We start from the raw sequence: 22,906 nt of genomic DNA on the forward strand, positions 1-22,906 counted from the left end.
CAAGGGATTGAGTCTGAACTCACCAGGGATTGGTGGGGGGAAAGAAGGAGGGATGGTTAATTCCTCCTTTTTTAAGATCCAAGGAGTTTGGATTGGTGTGAAGCCTCTCAATGCAACCCAGGGAGGGGAAAGTCTGGGGGGAAAAGGAGGGGGATGGTTAATTTTGCCTTGTTTTAAGACCCAAGGGGTTTGGGTCTTGGTCACCCAGGGAAGGTTTTGGGGGAACAGAAAGTGTGCCAGACACTACATTCTGGCTGGTGGCAGCGTACCAGACCTAAGCTGGTAATTAAGCTTAGAAGTGTTCATGCAGGTCCCCAGTTCTTGTACTCTAAAGTTCAAAGTGGGGGAAAAAACCTTGACAGGCCAGGTCAAACCAGAGCAGTGCTGTGACCCCAAGGACCAAGTTACAATGCGTAGAGTGAGGAGCTGAACCCAGCTAGCCCCTTTGGACTGGAACCACTGTTATGGGGTCAATGCAGGGTGGACTCGGTCTGTAACTTCTCCACTCTCTCCCACTGCACAGCCCCCAACTCCGGAGGAGCAGGACCCACCCCAGTTAGCCACTGCAAATGTTGGGAGGTAGAAACTAGCAGCATCAGTGTGCCAAATCCTGAAGATCTCATTCAGTTCCTACAGAAGCAAAACTCTTATTGAAATCCATTCAAATTCTTCTGCCTACATAAAGGTTAAGTAGGAAATGAGGGCCACATTCTGCTCTCACTTTATCATTGGCTTCAGTGGAGTTACTTTGGATTTACCTTGATGTAACAGAGAACTCAATCTTGGCTCTAGACTGCATGATTTGACCCAGAAGTAGAATAATTTGCATAGGAGGAGAGGGGCATGCAAAGGTGACACTGCTGGATCAAAACATAAGTCTACCACAGCACGGATCATGCTCTCTAACTCCCAGGCCCCACTGCGCCATTCCAAAGCTCCTGTCTCACAAGGAGCCCCCCAAAATGGCCTGGTTACAGGAGCCAAAGAAAGAATGAAAAAAACTTTCACTTGACACTCTTCATGCCATACACAGTGTTACTGGCTGCTATCCAGGCCAGAATTTTGCATGGCGTTTTTGTTGTAGACTGTCATTGAGACAGCCTCTTACATGTACCAGAGTGCTCAGGGCAAAGACTAAGACACCTTTTGTGATGCAAATCAAGATTAATAAAGAATTATCTTCACCCCATTTTTAAGTGTCAACATAGCATCATGAAGACTGAGGTTTGTAGGAATTCATAAGTAACCATCTTTCTGCAAAATGCATATAACCATCCAGGAACCATTCAAAGCCTTTCATCATTAGCATTTGTCTAGTCTTATGGATATAAATTAGGCAGCTCTGCAGATTATTAGGAATATATTGTCTTTGACAGAAGTAACCAGTTGTCTGTTTGAGAGCTACAGGAACACTAATTCTTAAGAAAAGTAAATTTGTCTGCCACATCTTGCATTGTTTATCTTCTTTATAGTGGCTTTTATCAGGCCTGCTTTTTGGTTATGGTTATACTTCCAGTTCATTAACTTCTCAGACTTGATTTACTTTCAGACTCTTTACTCATCAGTGTACGGTGTAAGAATATGAAAAGTAGTAATGGGGGAATTATTCTTTCCCGCTAAAAAGCAGAACTGCAGAATTATATGTCTTTTCTGTTTTCCAAGAATTTATAGGCAATTTTGACTGAGACAGTTCCTTGCTTGGCATACTAAGTCACTATATTTGCGTAACATAATTTGGACTCTACTTACCCCCTGTTTTTATCCACTAGTTCTTATCTTCTCAAATCAGGGTCATCTCTCACTTGCTCAGTTTTATAGCCTGTAGCTTGGACAGTAAATTACAGTACTACTGAACTCTCCCTCCTTACTCCCGAGTAGTGGTCAATTCAAATTTGCTCAAGCATTACTCTTTACTTTTGCAAGGCTGCCAATTTACAAAGTAAAGAGACATTGGAGGATTCCTAAAAAATGTTTGCTTACCAAGCAGGATCTCTGCTGAGATCAGTAGTTATTGAAAGCAAACCCCATCTTACTTGGGAAAAGAAACTATGAGAATGTGCCATTCTCTTTAGGAATAAGAAAGGAAAAACTTACCAGGAGGTAGGAGTGCTTACCAGCTGGAAGAGAAGGAGACACAGGAAATGGCAACCAATAGCAAAATAGTCACCTTTGAGGAGCAGCTGCTTGGCTCTGCCAACTTTAAAGGGATAGTCCACAAGAGTGTGCCGGGTGGAAAGGATCTATAGGAGGGCAACCCTGCACAGAAGAGACTCATTAGGGACCAGGGAGACAAGAAGACAGACTACTTTTGCACTGTGCATACCACAACTATATCACAGGAACAGTTGCCAGTCATCCACACTATTCCTCTCTCATGAAAAGACTGTGAAAAGTTATTCTAAATAAAAGAAGCCCTTTTGGAATGGGATGCATCTTGTCTGAAAAAGTTGAGCCGTGCTATTAACTTTATGCTTCAGTTTGCATATTTTCAAGTCCCTGAATGTGGATCTGGAATGAATCAGCAATGGGTCAAATTGATTCAGAAAATGTTTGAGTAACTCTGTCTACAGGAGCTTTCAGGGGTTCTCGATCAGCTGAATATTTTGACTACCGCCGTTCAATCACTACACAAGAAAGCAGAACTGCTGGGAAAGGCGGTTATAAAGCAACACTGATTGTAAATGATCCAGCGCTCATTACCTCAGGTCCCAAGTTTTGGCAACAGCATTACCAGAAGGAACTTCACAACATCACACCACCCCACTTAGTCAAGCCCTAGCCAACATCACTCAAAACCAAAGTTAGGAGTTTTTAGAAGGGACACATTGCCTAGATAACCTAACCTATTTTTTCTCAACAATAAAGAATCTGAACTTGCATATGACAAATTACTATTTTAAAAGTGAGAGGCAGCATATAATCTTGCCAAACTTCCCCCTATGATAGGCAGGATCAGACATAACTAAGTAGGTGGTTTATGGTGAGGGAGAAATGTCACTATGAAAATGCAACCATTCTGTCTTATTGCTTCTCGGCTACAGCCAAACACTTTTTATAATTTAGTTACCTGTACATGGTTTTTACACACACATACTCTCTCTCTCTTTAGAGCAATATGGAAAGCTTCCTGCTCCCAACAGAGTTAGGATCATGCAGTGCTACTGAAGTCAACAGCGTGGGCCTCACTGAGCAAAAAGTTTGGCTCAACAGCTATACAAACTATCAGCGTAGTATCAACAAATGCACACAACCCTCATGTAACAGAAACGTGGATTATGCGAAATAAATTAGAATTACAGGTTGTAGTCACAATTTTTTTAAACTACATCTACCAAGTCACATGCTACCCTCCAGTATGGCTCTATCTTATATTTTCATTTATTAGATTTTTCTTTTTTGTTTTTAAATGCTATTTCAAGAGAATTAACAGAATGCTGGGACTGACCGCAGAGCTGGCTCGACAAAGTAAGTCAAAGTTTGCAGCTTTCAAAGGAGTTCATACATAAGTCACATGTCACTGCTGATACATAAGCCTTCCACTTTTTTCCCTGTGCCCAGAGATTATTCGAATTTGCACACATAATATTTTGTTTTAATACAAATAGCACATGACAATGAACAAAAAGAGATTTAATTTTGTAGCTGGATCCAGTTGTCATTGATGTGTTTTACTAAATAATCACAATCTAGAAGTCTTTTGTTATATTTTAATATTAATAGAGTGAAATTAATTTGGACTGTTGATAGAAGAGTTGAGAAAAAGAAAGATTTTATTAAATGGTGAAACATTAGGATCATGTCTCTAAATTTGTTCAGAACTTTTGTTTTAATGCCAGCCTGTGTAACTTTTCCTATAGAAACAGCTTTGGGGTTTTTTGGTGTGTGTGTGTGTTTTCTCTTTAAACGACAGACTATTTTTGTTTGTTTCACCATTTCAGACAAAAATGATCATTGAGAAATAATATGACCCGCCCCCAATAAAAAGTTTTGTTTTATAGTGCACGCTTGCAATATTTTAGGCACTCGCTCTTAAGGAGTCTGATCCAAAGTCCATTGAAGTCACTGGAAAGACTCTACATGCTTTGTACCAAACCCTTGTGTTGCACGTGTATGACATCATAGAACTGAAAGCTTCTCTATAGAGATGGAAACCTTTTTGATTTCCATTTCCATACACTGCCTGCCTCTGTTCCAGTTCTCTCCTCTGAGTTTTCTCTCTGTTCCTGGTACACTTCTTGATAAAACCAATGGCTTGAATAATGTTTGGCAAAAGCAGATTGAAAATTAGTATTGGCAACATCACAACAATAAGAAAAAAGGTGTGCAAAGGTTTCTAAAACTATAGGGGTCCATCTAAAAGTTAACAACACTTTAAAGAATTGAAACTTAAAGCAATCTCCCTTGGGTCAGAGGCCATGACTATTTTGAACGTGGCTGTTCGGTGCTGCCAATCAATTTTTTTTTGTTAATTTTCCTGCAATTGGGAAGAGCTTGAACATAATCCAGTCCAAAAAATGCTGACTTTTCTAAATAGGGCCTGTGTTTTTGCAATAAAGAATACTGGTCAATATACAACTAAAGAAAAACTGAACCAGATGTGAGTAATAGGACCACAGAACTTTGCATTTGCCCAGAATTGCTATTTTAAAACACACAGATGTTGGTCTACTGTTTTTGTGGGATAATACATTCTTGGCAGCCAAGAAGGGGTTTCAGTATGTTAGAAGGTTATCCTGGAACAAAAAAAAGAAAAAAGAAAAAAAGAGGGGGTGCTAATTTATCAAGCTCTCCGCTGTGACAGACTCCAGAGGCACATTCAGCAAATCAGTTCAGAGGATGCTGCTCTCAGGACAGCTTTGCTTTTGTTTTCCTTTGCTAGTTTACTTCCTTGCTTGTAAAATGTTATTCTGCTCTTTTAAAAAAGGACACTTGTTATGTTTATACATACTCCAAATTTCAGGACAAGAAGTCTGGGCAGAACCGTTGATTTTTAACTGAAACTATAGAAAATCATCTTTTTAGATTAAAAATGTAGTCAGACAAAAAAAAATCTAGCTACAAGTCCCCAGGTCCTACAAACTCTTATTCTTGCATAAAGCCTTGATTCACACCAGCAGCTCAGTTGAAGCCAGTAGGGCTTCTCAGGTAAGAGCTATTCACAGGATTAAAAGGTTTACAGAATCAGGCCCCCATGACTCCAAAACTGCTAAAAACAAAACAAACCACTAAAACACTGAAAGCGACATGCATAATTGTTCAATAATTCAATTCTTTTGGCCACTTGTCAGCTGGGCTCCCAACCATCTACAGAATATTTTGTGGTGCACACAGTCATAAGGTTTTTTTCCCCAAAAGAGTTGTTACATCGGTAAGCATTCTTAATATAGAAATAAAATTTCAAGCTGTACTTTGTGTGTTTGGCATAGGGTCGCTTCCTTGTTTTACCACGTAGTAAATTTTTTAAAAGTCAACCTTTTCATTGTTTTAACAAATCCTCCTCTGAAAAATCATTAAAACCACTTCCCAACATACAAAGTTTTATTTTTATAGTCTATCTTCCATTATGGCGTAAAGCCTTTCAAAAAAATTTTTTAAACCAGTGAAATATACAAATCACGCAAGACAGAAATATGTACATTAAATGTACAGAACAAACAGATGAAATGACATAGAAGATTTACATAATATCTGAATGACAAGTAAAATATTTTACATTAAATAGTATTTTAAAAGCTAGGATCGTTACACTCAGCTCTGCTCACAGACAGGAGTCACTAAAAAAGGAACAAGATGTGATTCAGCAAATAAAAAATGACTATGGTTTTTGTATAATAAAAACCAAAAGTGACATATTCAATGAAGTAGTGCCTTTCTTAATTTTAAGATACTTTGTTTGCAAACATCTGGAAGAGAGGGGTAAATATGTTCTTAATAAATTAAGAGCAATAAGCATCATTTAGAAAGCTGATAAATGATCAAGATGAACTTAATGCAACAGCTTATAGGCTCGTGAGAAGTTAAGGCTTTAGTATGACTAAGCTAAAGTGAAGGATTTTACTTGTTTGGTATTGAATGCCAATTTGTTTAATTTATGGGATGGGAATGATTTGGGGTGAGGTTTCTGAACTAATGACAAATGCTAACTGTGTTCTTGTAAATACGCTGTCTTGGGGGAAACACAAGAAGTTGCTGTAGTAGGTACTGATTTCCATCTCAAAAAAATTAAAAAAACCTTAAAACAAAAGAAGGGCCAAATACAGTTTGTGCTAGGGAATTTTAAGGTTTCTGTTTCAATGATAATCAATAATGCCCTTGCAGGAAAGTGGAAGAGAGAAGCAGTCTCCAACCCAGTGTGAATTCAAGTGCATGGTATCTGTTCTAACTGTAGCTCAAGAAGCCTCCTTAAGTTAAGAAAAGGCTTACTTCTTTGTGATTAAAGTATTCTTAAAACCTTTGTGTTATGACACCAAGAATGCTAGAATCAATATCAAAAAATCCTAAAAGTGATTTGTAAAAGGAAATGGGGAAATAATATGCTCCTAACTGATGAACTGCCTCTGTAACTTTAGCAGTTTTATAAAAAAATCACTGGCTGTATTGAAATATATATGTACAAAAAGCTCTGAAATATCAGACACCAGCAGACCACAGTTTTCCCGTATATATGTAACTGCTCAAGTATAGTCTGAACAGTTTTAGTGTATACCTGCAATATATTATCTAAAGCACGTGTACTGAAGACATCAGATGATAAATTTGGCATTGCTGAAATATTTCATTGAATTAAAATAGCCACTTAACATCATTAAGACATGAAACTATTGTTTCCTCAAGTCAAAGCTTTCCCAAAATCCACAATAAACCAACCATCTCGAGAATGATATATGGTTAATTATTAATTTCCTTGGATAAGAGGAGTTATTTACCAAGCTGTGTTTTGAAAGTTGGCCAGCTATCACACCACTTTTTTTTTTTTTTTTTTAAAGGCATTTCAAATTTGGGGAATTCTGTTTCCTAAAGGGCTTTCCAGAGAGTGGGACAGTGAAACAGCTGCAGCAGTGCAATTTCTATTGGGTCAGACCAGAGCACACTGTTCTGTGAGATTCAGAGGTCACTTGCTCCTGATATTCTTTATCAGTAAGGCATTGCTCGCTAAGATGAAATACTCACACTTCATACATAATTAGATGAAGAGCTGATAAGGTGTACATCAAAGCAGGATGTGACCTTAGTGTCAACCAAAGCAGATTTTTTCTTGGTCTTGCTAGCTACTGGACCCAAGACTTTAGGTCCTAAATAGCACAGCTGAACCCTTTAGAAGTCTTAAGCGCTCGTACCCTTTAATTATCTCACATTTAAATTAGCACCTTGCAGTCATGTGATTGACATCATAGTAGCTTTGTGCTGAGCCCTCCTGTGGATATCCCAGCCCTCCTTTTACGGACCCCTGGATGTATTGGTCAGCTTTGTATGCATCTATCAGTTTACTTTTGGTCACTGAAGCTAAAATCATGCACAGGTTTGTGGGTTAGTGTGTTCATAAGGATCATTCTCAGATCCCAAGCACCTAAGAATTCTTTGCTGGTTGCACATGTACTATGACTCATGGGACTAAGTTAGGATATGTTGGATTTCCCTTCAAACTACACTATTTTCTTTAAAAAGTCTCTTTTTTTGGGTAAAATAAATATTTTCTTGGGTTCTCCCCCATTATTGCCAAAAATATAAACCACACACAGTCCTAGGATGGGTGTAGAAAAGGTTCCAGTCACTCTTTTTGTAACCTTTATAAAAAAAAAGAAAAGAAAAAAAAATCATTGGACTCTATAAATAAAGTGGAGATTGTCCTGGGGGTAGCACCCTTGCCGGCAGGTGGGAGAAGCTCCTCCCACCTCATCACCCCTTATTTGCACACAAACTGGTCCACGATCTCTGTGCACTTCTTGCATTTCACATAGCAGCACCAATGGAACTTGCAGTGGCAGCGCTCCGTCTGCACTGTCTTGAACTGGTCATAGCCCCGGCCACAGCACATGAGTTCGCAGCCATCCATGCCCTCTGAGGTCTTATTGCAGAGGCGGCCCTGGGTGCCCAGGGAGCCGGTGCTCTCATTGCGCACGCAATAGTCGGGGCTAGGGTCAATGTAGACCAGGTCATGGATGGTGGGCGTGTTGAAGCGGCTGTTCACTTGCACCAGCTTGCCCCGGCTGTTGAGTTTCATGGCAGCAGCGCTATCATATTTCTCTTTCAGGGCATCGCCCACTTTGCGGAAATCGGCCAGCTGCAGCCAACAGGTCTTCAGGCTGCAGGAGCCGGACACCCCATGGCACTTACAGGCCACATCAGCCAAGTTATACACAGTCTAATGGAGAGAAAAGAGGAGGAGGGAAAACAAAAGTGTCAATGTGGTTGTTACATAGCTTGAGCGCACCCCTCCCCACTCCCTTAACATCCCCATCACCCCTACACACACAGGAAGAGCGCCCCTAACATACCCCTACTTTCCCTCCACCACCCACACCAAAAAGAGTGAGCTCTCAACCCCCTCTCACACACCATGCACACCCCCTAAGTATGCGCACAAGTCCTCAGTAGAATCATTCATGATGCATTCAATTTTAGGAATTTGCCTATTGCAGGGGAAAGGATTTTGCTGTTTCATTGAGAAATTTCAACCAGACCTTTATTTTATTTTTACTCTCTCAACTGATCTCAGTTTGAGGCTTGTACTAGAGAAAGAGTTAAGATTTCTTCTATTACAGGCTATGCAGCAGCTGATTGTCTGCTCTTGGCTCAGCAGTACCCTCTCATCCAAAATACTGCTGTGTAAGAGAGACTGCATCCAGAAGAAACCCCCAAACACCTTTGAGTGGGGGACCGACCTATGCAGCAATATCCATTTTACAAAGCTTTGGCAGCAAGATCTCAGTCATTTACCTTGTATAAATAGAAATAAGAGTCAAGTGTTGACACTGCCCCAAAAATCCTGGGGTCTGACACATTAGGTGGATACTGTATGCAACTTCCACCCAGCATTTAAAAGGAGTTTCGATGCTGCCAAATGGCACTGCAAAGGGGAGGCTGGGAAGGGGGGGAAAAAACTGCTGGAGTATCTGTAGACAACTGTGAAATTTATTTTTCTTCTTTCTAGTAGTAAACTGACCTTTCTGTTGCTTTCAGATACTCTCCTCTCATTTAAATAATATTAATGTTCAATTATCTTTCATCCATCCTCACCTTCAAACACAAGACTAAAGTCTCCAGCAGACTATTTCTGGCACCACAGGCTCTAGGAAAATAACGACTTTGGCTCTTTGAGTTCATAGTATTATTAAAAAAAAAAAAGTTTACACCTATTCATTTAAGGCATTTTCAAGATAAAAAAGGTCATAAAAACACATTTCACCACAGAGGAGGGTGTTTTCTAATCATAAGGTTTTCACATCCTCAAAAGGGGTGGGAGAAATTATGTTAACCCTGCAAGAATATTCAGCTCTGGGGAGTTTGGTGCTTCTCTTCTCCCTCCAAAGCAAACTGGATTGGTTGGAAATGTAAACCAATAAAACTCTATTCTGCAGAAAACTCACAGTGAACTGTAGGGTTGTAACTAGCAGAACATGGAGGAAGACAAGATATGCTGCTGTCCCACTGATCCTGTGAGGCAGGGAACGGAAAACCCAATGGCAGTAGTGTTGTCTCTCAGGAATACTCATATACACACACTCTCTCTCCCCCTCCCCATACTTAAACCCAACTTCACACGCTTTCCCCCTGCATTTGAAGAAGGCCAAATATTAAAGGTTTTGATTTCTGAGCTCACCAGCAGATTTCATTGGGGACTAATAAGAAAGGCAAAGGAAATATTTCCTTGAAAAACCAACACGTGCATGAGCTAAGGACCTTCAGAGAAAGTTATCCATGCCACCGTTCTTTATCTCTCTCTCATTAATTAGGTGTGTCCCTTCCCAGGCAGGCTGCTTTGGGGAAGGGGAAGGAGCCACTGAGCCACTTACTCGTCTTCCAGCCTCGTTGTTATGCAGGTTCATCAAAATCCTAGCACTCTCGTAAGAGCCTTTCTGATAAATTCTCTCACGCTCCCGAGCATCCACAAACTCCTTAGCGAAACGGTAGCCATATTCGATGTTATCCCCACAGCCACCCCACAGCCAGTCCCGGGGTAAATCTTTGGGCCTGGCTGCCCTGCTGCAGCCACAGGAGGAAAGCTCCCCCTCTCGGCAGGCGCGACTCATTGCATTAACCACCCCGGCAGCGCTGACTGCGTAAGTAAAGGCAGTCTCCCTACTGCCTGCAAGGAAAGAGAAAGCAAGTGTTAAAGGCAAGTCTGCACATGTTCCATGACATTCAGTACAGGGCATGGGGAAATGCTATATATGAAATTCATGGGGTTTTGAAGTGTGCTTTAGCCTAAGAGGTCTCCATGGAAACATTTTTATTCCTCACCCTCCCCCGCAAAAGCAAACAAATCAATGACAGAAAGTGGAGGTTCAGTTATGAAGAGCAGGTGCTGGATTCTCCTCTCACACTGGTTTTCACTAGGGAACACTGTGGCGTAACAATGAGAGGAGAATCAGGCCCTAGGAGTATGTTTAGCAATGGGTTACAACAATAATTGTGTCCAGGGTTTAGAGAGCCTGGCTGCTTCCCATCTTCTCTTTTTAAAGATGTTAAATACAACTTGTAGAAGTCTGCTCCTTAAATTACTACTTCTTGAATATGATTTATCTACTTCACTCATTTATTCCAATTTATTTAAAGTTACAGCATTTCACAAAGCCTGCTGGTGTCAAAGAAAGAGCATATCAGAATGATACTTGTCAATACGCTGCCCTGCACATAAACTGGCCGGCAACTCTGAAGAGAGTTATTTAAAAATAAAGATATAATACCCCACTACCCACTAGTATCTAATAACCCAACCAATAGGAAGATTTCATACAGCAAAAGAAGCCACTGTCAATCATTTCTATAAGTTGCAGGGAAGAGCGACCCTGAGCCAGGAGTGTATTAAGTGTTTTAGCCAACGACTGATTCCCTTACATTCAAGTTTTTCCAACTTTCATTTTAAGATACATAAGTTTCTTTCAAGGTGATGACAGAAATAGCTCTTTGTTCATGTGCGCTTGTCACAGGATATCCTCACTGGAAGACAAATTCATTAACAGTTTCCTCAACAAGACATCACCCTGATCCATTTTTACCTAGAACCCAGCTACATCCATCTCCTTTCTCAGGAATGGCAAGAGTTCTATTTTACAATAAATGTCTTTCATGAAAACAAGGCTAACATTATAGACCCTTCTGGAAGTTTGCATTTCTTCTTATCAAGAAGTAGGGCCAAAACCTCTACTTTTCAACATAATGGGCTCAGCGAAGTCCTTCTCCAGGAAAGACTACCAAAATGATTGTTGGATCAGGCTAAAACATAATTTGATGTTGAAAATCAGAGAGAGTTAGTTATTAGTTTAACTGTTAGCTTTCCTCAGGGGATAACTCAGTGGTTTGCGCATTGGCCTTGCTAAACCCAGGGTTGTGAGTTCAATCCTTGAGGGGGCCACTTAGGGATCTGGGGCAAAAATCAGTACTTGGTCCTGCTAGTGAAGGCAGGGGGCTGGACTTGATGACCTTTTAAGGTCCTTTCCAATTCTAGGAGATAAATAATTGGAGATATACCTATTTATTTATTATTCCTTCTATTCTTTAGTCCAAAAATAGAGTTGGTCTAGGTAAACCTCAATTTTACCAAGCTTGCAGGAGGAACATTTTTGTAAAAATCAGGGTTTTGTCAGATACAATTTTTGGATAACAGTTCTTTGAGGCAGGGACTGTTTGTACAGGGCCTGCTACCAAAGCTCACTTCTGATTTAGGCCTGTTGGCACTGCTGTATATTATGAACAGTACTCACAGTTAATCTGTATTTAACATAGATCTAACACTATGTTCAGAGCAGCTCTGTTAATGTAACAACTGCTGTCTTTTCAAATAATTTATGTTCTTTAAATGAAAAGAATCAGAGGTCATATACTGGGGAAGACCATTTCTAAAAACAGTAGAATCAGAACTACCTTTCCCCTCAGTGCTATGGTCCATTCCAGCAGATACTCACTCATGAGACTACTTGCAAGAGTTATGGGTTACTCCTGAGTATAAAGGTTCACAAAAGTAGTCTAAGTGGTCATAATAATGTTGGTGTTATATGTTTTTCATTTCGCATTTACCATAAATTAACTGGAGGAACTGCTTGAACAGATTTTAAAGCTAAATTCTGGATTGTACTATAATGAATGTTTTGGATTTATTCTGCAGTCCTTATTCAAGTTAATGGGATGTTTGCCTAGGTAAGGAATGCATAATTTTTCCTTTATTTATGATCTTTTTTTGAAAAATATATGGTTAGCTCAGGTTTACACATATTAATTATCTTGTATACTCCATAAAGTTTTAAAACTCAGGTTTTTTATCTAAGGTCTTGGTGCATTTTTAAGGAATCCTTAAGGAAGAAAGGATGTGATGGAAGGGTGAAAAGGGGAACATGAGTGAGAGAAAACTGTCCCTAAAAGAACAAGTTGCATATATTCAACTCCGTTTTGTAGTTAAAGCAAAATTTGGCTAATCCACTGAAACTGATCTCAGGGCAGGCAGTTTTAGATTGCACAACCACTATTAACCCAACACATCTCATTGACTTTGGCAACATTATAGGAGTCACATTTCCACATGGATAAATTGCTCTGGAATAGTTCTTCCAGAATATTTACGCACAAACATGCCTTCCTCCAGCATCCAACATGTCTGCCTTTTTCCACACTTCTTCAACATCCATCTCTATTGTGTCCATTGCAAGAAAACACACCATCTAAACATGTTTGAGTTCCGCTATGTCCTTCATATGTAACATAAAAATAGGACATTGTTCCATGTACATATTACTGGTTAGAGAAGTGCCACAGAAAAATAAATTTAAAGAAACAAAATCTATCTAAATCTGGGCATAAGATACAAAACATTCTGCTAGTCGTGTATTTCAAGAGCATTCAAAACTATCAGCAGATGTGATTAGATTGGACCTCTCTCCCATGAAGTTGTTGAGAAGATCCATTTAGTTTATTTTATGTCAGTATTCTTTTCTTATGTTTTAAATGCAGTCCAAATATGCCTTAGTTCTAGCCCTACTAATAAACTAAAGGACAGCACAACATATTGCATATAGCAGGATTTTAATAGTCTAATTAAGAAATGATCAACTGAGAGGAAGCTATGGTAACAGAATAAAAGCCCTGTAAATTTAATGTTCAGTAAACTATATATTCAGTTTCTGTACTCAATGCTTGGTTTATTGGTACAGCTTTAGATAACTTTGCCTGATAAATTCTGGAAGAAAAAATATAAATGGACATAGTGTAATAAATACCACAGATAAACTATCAAGTCAGTGCTTTTCTAAAAAGATTCTTCAATGCAGAATTACTTATGTTTTAGTCATTAACATAAATGACAAAATCCTACAAAAATATGCAGATTCAGGATCCAGTTATGATCATCTCACACTGGGGAGAATAAGGAGCAACTCTACTGACAATCAAATTATTATACCAATGGAACACTGGTTTAAGTATAATCAGCCTTAGACTACAGATTTTTTCTCCTATTCAAGAGGAACAGCCTGCCATGTACTTCACATCAAAATGTAAAATAATACAACTATAAAACAACAATACTTTTCTTGTTCTTAATACACTTTTTAGGATCTTTAAGTGTTGGATATACTCACTTGTAACTGCAGTTACTAAAAGTGGCTTAATAACATGATAAATTGCCACATAGATATTAATTAATACAGTCATATAATAGTGAAGAGGGCAAAGTTTTTCAGCTTGTAATAAACCCCTGGGACCAGATGTGACACACTCTTGAAGGTGTGAACCTTTCATACTGGAAACACTGGCAACACAGATATGGGCCCGATCCTGCCATTTTAATTCACACCACTGAATCAGCTGAACGTAATTGAGTAATAACAGTTGAAGTTTGGGGCCAGAAATTTAAACATTTCTTTACGGGTTTTAGTTGTAACCTCAAGAAGATTAAAACTGAAAAGTCTCAAGGTTGTTACATTTGTTTTTCATGCTTATCTTGCTTTTTTGGATCTTGCTCAGCTTGAACAATGAGAAGTGAGTTTAGTTTTTAGGTTCTCAATGCTGGGGTTGCAAAAAAAGACCAAGAAATATCTATTTGTTTAAAAGACACTGTTCCTCAGATATTTTTAGACTCTGGCACTTTTCTATTCATTGCAGGTTTTATAAAAGCTTTATTTTTACAAAAAGTTAAGTTTAGGGCCAAACGTAATTGACAGTATTCCTTCAAGCTATGCGAGGGCTAAGCAATTTACAAATAAAGTTGTTTTAATGTAATTTAAACCATTCTTTTTGAAACGGGATAGGAAAGCACTGGAAAAGGATTTAAATGTAGTTCTCAAATTAAAAAGCTACGAGCTACAGCAGTGCTGAGATTAAGTGCCAGTACAAATGCTGTATAAAACACAGAAGATGATAGAAAGTACATTCCTCTGGCTAAGGATTCAGTAGATAGAGAAAGACTGGAAAATTCAGAGGAACATTCCATCTTTGGGCTTGATCCTGTACCACTGAAGTCAATGAGAATTTTGCAATAAACTTCAATGGGAACAGGATTGGGCCCTTAAATTATAAAGAATTATTTGTACTATGTAGATTGCGTGGAACAATTGAATTTTGAAGATGGATTTAACAGGAAAGAGGTTGGGACCCCAGCACACTGGGATAGTCAGATTCCTTTGCAACATCCTTTCCTAACAGCTATGTTATTATATGCAATATAAATTACAAATGCACTTTGTCCTGATAAAACTGATTTTGTATGGATTATAGAGCTGTTTTCTGTTATAAAGCCAACTTTCTTTAAACCACAGAAGGATTTTGCCACACCTGGCAGTAAATGAGAAGGCATTGTTTATAAACACTATGGAGAATGTCAGTTAACTGCTACATAAAATTAATTTATTACACAGCATGAGCAATTTTGGAACCCAGATATTTTTGCCACAAACTACTACTTCTTAGTTAGTCTTAAACATACCATTATTTTATTTCAGATTTTTACCTTAAAGTTAATGAGTATTTTAGTGTCACTTTTTCTTTCCTACTGCATTCTTGTATTCAGATTTTTTTTGCCGTCACTTTTTTAAGGGGTGGGAGCAAGCGGAAAATCAACTCTGACTAAAAATAGGGTTTTTTTGTCAGCTATAATTACAAAGATTAAGAACTTGGCAACAGTGTCTAATACAGAACATTAAGTAAATATCACACACATTCTTAGGCAACAGTTTGATCAGAAAGTTTTTGCTTCCTACCTATCTGCATGACTCTGCCAAAAACAGAGTTGTTGTCCACAGTGCTGCAATTCCATCTTCTGTGTCTGAACTGATACTGGCATTCCTTAATGCCTGTCTTTGCCCCCTCTCCAATATACTGCATGTGGTCTTGATACAAGTGGCAGAGTTTCTTCTGTCCTTGGGAAAGTCCTGCTAGTTGACTGCATAGTGGCTGTGCTCCTATTATATATACCTCTGACATCTGAACAGGATTCATAGGATTCATATGATTCATACCTAAAGACCTGCATAAAGAAAGAATTAGATTAACATTGAGAGGACTAATACAATATTAAGAGTATAAATCTACCCACTCCTGTTCTTGTGACCAAGAGGAAAGCTTTTGAACAGTGAAGATCATCCAACTCTTGTTTAAAGACTGTACAGAAGACAGCTGGCTGCATGTACAGAATGATGGCAGCAGGCTTTAATGACGGTCTTTGCCAACACTTCAATGTACCTGAATGCCAGGATTCAAATTTCATCCCATCCCTACAAATTTCTGTGGGCATGGTAAAGTTACAAGAAGTCCCAAGCAACTGCCTGGTCGTAGAAGTGCATAAAATAATAACCAAACAACTCCCAAGCATACCACATGATTTAGAATTTTCAGCCTCAACTTTCAGTCTACACAATTATTAGAAAATAAGGAAATCCTTAAGCACCAACAGCTTGATGCTGTTACAGACAACTGCTAGTTCCTTCTAACTGATAGAAAAGATACAAAGGCACGTACAGACACTAAACAAAATTAATCATGTTTTCCCAATTCTTAAAAGAGGTCCATATGTGCTTTCACATGATTAAAACAGGGCTGGTAGTCAGAAAGTGTTCAACTGAAAGAACAGAGGTTTTGCTTTAAAAAAAAAAAATCTCCAAATAATAGAAACATTAAAAAAAATCCAGATATTAACTAGAGTTTCCCCCTCAGCAGCCACAAGAAATATAAACTCAGCTGCTGGGTCTATTTAGAAAGTTGTTTAAATAAAAATAAATAAAAAATCTCTGTACTGAATTTTTTGTACATGGGATTCAGTGCTTTCCCTTACATTTGTTATTTCAGACCCTGTAGAATGAGATTTTAAGTGACCCATTTAGAAATTTAATTTTGCTACTTTAATGGTGGTGAAAATAAATTTCCTTTGGATTTACAGTTATCCCAGAAATTGAGTATTCCTAAAAAATCTCCTATTCATACAGCACTTTCCCTAGGAAGAGATAAGATATATATACATAAAAACAAAACAAAAATTAAATATATTCTTTTTAAAAAAGTCAGTATATTTTAAGATGCTTACCACCAAGAGCTGGCTTCTATTACAACTTGGGCAAAAGAGGAGAAAATGGCCAGAACCACTACGAGGTACTTGGAAGCCATTGCACTGCCAGCTGTCCCCAAAGCACCTCCTTGGACTAATATTCCAATGGATTTCTGGAGGAGAAATAAAAGGAACAGATTGTTTATTGTTTCTCAGATCATTTTCAAGCATGCAAGTTTAAACAAGGGAGGTATCTTGGGTCCCTTTTAAGTTGACTCTTGACTGACTGCCCTTCTCTCAAGTGAGTTTTTGGTGGCAAAATGCAGGCAGTTTCTCCTCCAAATTAGTCCACCCACGCAACCTGACAAGGAAATTTTATTCACTGCGATTCTGCTTGTAGGGCTGCCCAGCGACTACAGACATGTCTCAGTACCGATGAATCAAAGCTCAGTGCCAAACCCAATCTCTCAGAAAAATCCCTTCTTCTCCGTCGCACACTTTAACAGAAGCAAAAAACTTACTCCACCTTCATTCTTCTAGGAGCAGTCTACAGAGTGCCCCGACAGGGAGAAGCAACAAGTGGAGCAGACACATCAAGGGCAAAGTGAAGATGATGCATCAAGTTGCGGGGGTGTTTTGGGAATGGGGAGGGCAGGGAGGTTCAGCTGTTACATTAACTCCAAACGAACAATGGATGTTCCCCGGCCCCAACCCCCCCCCCCCAACACACACACACAAATGACACCTTTATGGGCCATTCTGGGAGCTGCTTCCAGATGAGAACCATCGAGGCAGATCTCATCCGAGAAAGTATGTGCAAAGCTCATTCCGTTGTCAGGCGACGCGTGTTTCTCCTTCTCAGCTCAAAATGCCTCTCTAACCCGAAGGGGGGATTCCGATTCTCCTCATTTGGGAGACAGACATTTGGGCTCTCCAGGGATCCCCAGTCTGACGGCGGACGGAGGTGGGGCGGGGAGCTAAGAAAGCCACCAAGGCAGCATGGGACAAGATGCCCGTGTGTGGGACTCTCCCGGTTGATTTCACCATCGAGGGGCACAGGATCGCCATCACTAAAAGTAGGACGCATGGGAGCTGGAGGTCGGGTAGGGTTTGTATCGTCTGCCTGGAGACGCAGCGCCCGTGGGTAAGGATTGTCTCCGGCTTCCCCGCGCACCGCAGCCCAGCTTTGCCAGCGTGCCGGGACTGGGGAGTGACCGCACGGCGCTGGGAGTCGATTCTAAACAGCCCCCTGCGGGAAGAGCCGGCAGATCCGTCCCGGGCGCAGAGGGAGAGCGGAGCTGGGACACAGGTTCGCCCGGCAGCGGCCCGGGGAGGGGAAGGGGTACGCAGCGCGCTCAAAGCAGAGCGGCCCGGGAAGGGGAAGGGGTACGGGCGCCCCGCAAGCCCAGCTCCGGCCGGCTCTCAGGAAAGGAGCCAGCGATCCACTCCGGGGGGAGAGGCAACTAACGAGGCTCAGGGGAGCCCCCGGCCGTCAGCAAGGGCCCGAGCTCCCGGGGGAGTTGGGCGCTGAGCTCCGAGCCAGTGGAGCCTGGGAACGGTTTGGTTCAGTGACGAGTGGGTTAGCTAGGGCCTGGGGTGAGGCTGGGACTGCCCGGCACCTGCAGTGCCAGGGGGCTGGCGGGGGCACGCAGCCCGGGAAGGAGCCTTCCCGTCTCCCAGGGCACCCACTGAAACCCTTGTCCCCGGGGTGCGGGGGAGTGGCGCGCCAGAGGCTCCCTCCGGGCGCGGGTTGCAGGACACTGCGCGCACTTGGAGCCCGTCCTGTTCCCGGCCCAGGCTACGAGAAGAAAGCGGGCGGCTTTCCAGAGCTCCGCGCACTCTGATTTCCGATTGGAATCGCCGGCAGAGGCCCTGCTCCGGATGGGTATTATTAGCCCGGGGTCTAATTGCTATTAAACACTCCCAGCTGCCTAATGGGGGGGGGGGCGCTAAGGTTTTCAGAAGGAGCTGAAGTGGGAAGGAAGGGGCGAGCACGAGCCTCATGCCCACAGATTAGGGGAATTTCTTTGTTACAGCAAAACCTTCAACGATTCCCAACAGTATGAAGGGAAGGAGAATCCGGATTGTCAGGCACAGTCACGCACGGAGTTAAGAATCCCCTCGACTGCTGCCTGCTCAGCATGACGGGGGAAAGCAAGGACTCCCCTGATGGCTTTAAACACGTTGTGCCGAAGGGTTTCCATTGGATTTATCCAGTTTTTCCTACCTCGCCTGAATAGGCTGAAATAATCCTGAGTTACAAAAGGGCATTGCTCTGAAATCCATAAATCTAGCCCTGTATTTTTGTTTTGTGTTTAAATAAACTCCCCTTCCATGAGCGCAGCCAACTCTCTGCCTTTACAAGGTTTCAGGGGAGAGCGGCCAATGCGCGCAGCAGAAAAGCCAATGGTAAACGGAAATGTACAAGCAGAAATTGGAGTGAGTTATTACATCCCAAGGTCTCTGTCCGCGCATAAAATATGGATGCCAATTAATAAGTTAAACACTTCCAGTAAATAGGTTACTCGATCGGGCTTTAGTTCGTAACGCAGGACTTGTAAGGAGAGTAATTTAATTTTTTTTAAAAAGGCAGTTCAACACTTGGGGGCTCCCTATTCATTCTCGAAACGTTAGTAGTGAATTAAAGGTGCTCTTAATTCTTCCTGAATTTTTTGTTGGGGGGGGGGTTGGGAAGGCGTTTGGAGAGAGAGAAGAATTATCATAGCAACACACAGGAAATTGATAACATGAAAGCTGCCCGGACACACACAGCATTCGAGGGCACAGAAAACTGGGATTAGCGTACAGCCGCTTGCGTGTGATGAGCTTTGTTACAGCCACACTCTCCTTGTCACTTGGGATGCAGGGCTGTAGCACTTGGAACTTTAGATCCGCTTGCTCTTTCTTACTAGGTGTAAATGGTTCCTCCTCCACCCACTTCGCGTTTCACACCAGGCAAGTCACCCAGTGCACTGAATACTGTACTAAGGTTTTGAAAATATGACAAAGAAAATATGTAAATTTAGAACTCGGATTGGCCCTCTCCTAAATTACAAGAATTAAATCTGGGGAAATTAATGTGTGTATAAGCGACAGTTTGCGGAGGGCGCCGTAATGATTAAAGTCAAATGTACGTTTTAGCAGCAGCTTAGAAAATCGTAAAGAGATTTATGCACCATAAACTAACTTCCAAAATTGGCAGTAGCCTCAGACACCCGAAATAGGGGCTTGGACCAATTTGGATATTTCGGTGCCCAGAAAGGGATACAAACTGAAACCTAATTCATTGATCGGCTCCTACTGACAGCAGCTAATTAGACATTGCTCCAACTCAGTTACTAGTCACTTGTCTTCGCAAGCATCTGTAGCGCAGATGTGAAACGAGCGGGTGTGTATGTCATTTCGGGGTAGAAATGAACTTTGTGGGGACAATGCGGACGGTTATAAAAGGATTCAGCCCGTGGGCAGCAGTACACCCAGACAACCTAAATTGATTTCGGTTCCTAGGCGCCCTGCCAGTGACACCCTCCCGAGCGTTTCTGCAGTGGAGAGATTAAGCGTCACAACTGCAAATCATTGAAAAGCCAACCGGTTCATGGAGTCAAGATCCGAGGCTCTCCATAGCCAGCAAAAGCAGCCAGTCCTCGGGCATATAACGGGCCAAGCTCGTATGGGGGAGTGCGCACCTCCAGGAGAACCACTGTGAGCACAGCCAGGCCTTAGAGGGGAGCTCAAAAAGGAGTTGCAATCAAAATCCCGCAGAGCCAGAAAAATCCCAAGGAGTAAACATATGGGGCAAGGTCAAGAAGGGAATAGCAGCTCCCCTCTCCTGCAACAGTTCTCACTCCGAAGTGTCTCACGCACGATGGCCCTAGTGCAACCAGCGCTGGCCCGTAGGTGTGGTTTTAAGGCATTAAAAAATGGAAGGTGTAAAAAGAAGGTGAGGACGCTGGAAACGTTTTCTTCTGGCTCAAAACATTCCGGCCTGTACTCCGACTGCGCGGCTGGGGATTCTTTACATGGGGGTTATTACACTTTCGTGGTCGGACATTAGGTCATTCACACACAGCCCGGAAAGTTGTCGGAAGAGTGGAACCAGGCGGGTTTCGTTAGGTGGAGTGGAACGAAGCGGGCCTCGCCTGGACCGGGAGGCACCCGTTCGGGGAGTCATACAGCCCTTCTCCCGACAGGGGGCAGCCTCAGCCGCCAGAACCCCAGCCAGGACTGACGCCTGGTTCGGCCAGGGGCTCCATCGCCAGCCTTTTTTTTAATTTTAACCATTTATTGGGACTCCAGTCTGAGAGGTCAGCCCGAGAAAGAGAGAAGAGACACCTGCGATCGGTGAAGTTACGGTCAGTCTCCGCTACTGCAGCCACTTCAGTATCACGCAGCTAACAAGTTGCCATCAACAAACTCCTGGAAGTACCAGCTATCGGCCCCAAAGTCTTACACACCAGCTGAACTTTGTAAGGCGCTTTTTTGGGGCGGGTGGCGGGAGGGAGAGAAGGGGGTATGCTCTTCGGTAACATGAAAATGGACTCTTACAGATTCAGCACAGCCCTGGAATCGCCTGTGATCCTGTTTTTACACAGGGTGTCTGGAAAGCCTGTTCAGGCATCTGGTTTTATGGTAGCTTTTATGTGAGCACTGCCTTTGGTAAGTAGGCACCCAGAGAGCCATTCGGCGCTGGTGGGTTGTAAAATGCAGAAACGATTGCTGTATATGATTTGCTCTGTGGTTTCAAAGCAAACGATTTACAAAAGTGATGCCATCCCTTTTCCCTCCAGTGGTTTTCAATAAGAAGGGGTCCATGTATTGCAAGATTGTAGGGTTCAAGTTTACAGAAAAAGCCACTCACTGACTCAGACACCAATGTATACGGTTAATTCATGGAGAAAGGGGAGAGGGATTTTCCTAGATTTTTTTTAAAGTACACTCCCGTACTTTACATTAACAGAGTTGAATGAACTTAGAAAAGATCCGTTTCTCAGAGAAACTGAACTTTCCGTGACCCTCCGAGTGTAACTAATTTAGCATGGCATTGACAATTAAAAACAAACAAACTAACTAACAGACTTTCCAACATGGAGTCCTTAGAGCATCAAAGGGGCACCGAAAAACCTCGTTTCTCCTTTGCAGAGCCCAGCAGCAGAATCCTTTACAGATGCCAAGTGACAATCTCCAAAAAATTAGAATAAAATTAAAAAGGAGAAGGGGGAAAAGAGCCAGGTTCTAAACTGGCCTTGAGCCAGAGTTCCTTAAAGGTACAGGCCTCCATTACTGCCTGCTCACTCCTCCACGGCTATTCTCCCCAGAAATGAAGTCCCGAAAGATGTCTTTAAAACTTCGGCTACTAGAGGCTACAAAAAGACGCATAGCGTTGGAGAGCTGAATTAAAACACGCGTCTTAAAGATTCTTCGCTTACTTTAAAAGAAACTGGTTCACGATAGGCGGGGGGCAATTTGGCCGTAAGAAGTGGGGTATTTCAGCCCCACATCTCCAGCAGGACTAGATGAGTGAAAACGCTTAGAAGGGGGGGGGGGGGAGACAGAGGATCGCCAAGGCTGTCTGTGTGGGGGGAGGGGGAGAACCCCACACATCTCACTACCGAAATACATGTAAATTCGCCACCCCCCGGACTCACACAGGCGAGCTCAGCGTCTTAACAAGCAGCCCCTCATCCCAGCCTAGGACTCACCTCCATTGCAGGGGGAATCGCCGAGCGAGAGCAGCCAAGTAATCCAAGGGGGGCCGAGGGGAGAAAGGGAGAGGAGGCGGCGAGAGTAAATCCGGGCTCGCAGGAGCTATGCGGTATCCTCCAAAGCAGCGGGCGGCGGCGGCTGCCAGGGGCCAGGAAGGGAGCGAGCCCGGCGAGGGGGAGCGCTGGGGCCCGGCGAGCTGACACCAGGCAGACGCAGACCTCTGTCCGGCGCGGGCGCTCCCAGCGCGGAGCAGGGCACCAGGGCAGCCTCCTTTCCAAGGTCCATCAGCAATCGCAGGAATTAGGGCTTTCCAGCGAAACACGCGCGCGCGCGGCGCCCCGTGGGCGTGATCGTGCGGAAACACTTGGGAAACAAATACAATCTTCGGGAGCGGCTGCAGCGAAAGCGCCCTGGGCTACGATCCTTTCCACCAGCCCAGGTGGTGCAGCCGCCGCCGGAGCGGGGCTCGCCGCTCCCTCCCCAGCAGCCCCGCGAGAAGCTCGCTTCCTAGCTCGC

At 42.4% G+C, this 22,906-nt stretch overlaps 1 protein-coding gene across 1 annotated transcript; it reads right to left on the reverse strand.

Annotated features, from left to right (window-relative positions):
• Positions 1-5,529: 5,529 nt before the first annotated feature.
• Positions 5,530-22,572, reverse strand: WNT5A (Wnt family member 5A). Its single transcript, XM_032794321.2, has 5 exons — positions 22,387-22,572; positions 16,727-16,860; positions 15,408-15,673; positions 10,014-10,306; positions 5,530-8,362 (listed from the first exon to the last, which is right to left on the reverse strand). Exons 1-5 carry the CDS (start codon positions 22,390-22,392, stop codon positions 7,904-7,906), a joined length of 1,158 nt encoding a protein of 385 aa, XP_032650212.1. The 5' UTR covers positions 22,393-22,572; the 3' UTR covers positions 5,530-7,903.
• Positions 22,573-22,906: the final 334 nt, after the last annotated feature.

The sequence above is a fragment of the Chelonoidis abingdonii genome, chromosome 17, assembly GCF_003597395.2.
Source record: "Chelonoidis abingdonii isolate Lonesome George chromosome 17, CheloAbing_2.0, whole genome shotgun sequence".
Taxonomy (NCBI): Eukaryota; Metazoa; Chordata; order Testudines; family Testudinidae; genus Chelonoidis; species Chelonoidis abingdonii.

Coding starts and splice junctions, on each gene's coding strand:
- WNT5A (XM_032794321.2), bottom strand. Junction 15,674..16,726: donor ATAGAAGCCAGCTCTTGGTG/GTAAGCATCTTA, acceptor TTCTTTATGCAG/GTCTTTAGGTATGAATCATA. Junction 10,307..15,407: donor TGGCAGAGTCATGCAGATAG/GTAGGAAGCAAA, acceptor CTTTCCTTGCAG/GCAGTAGGGAGACTGCCTTT.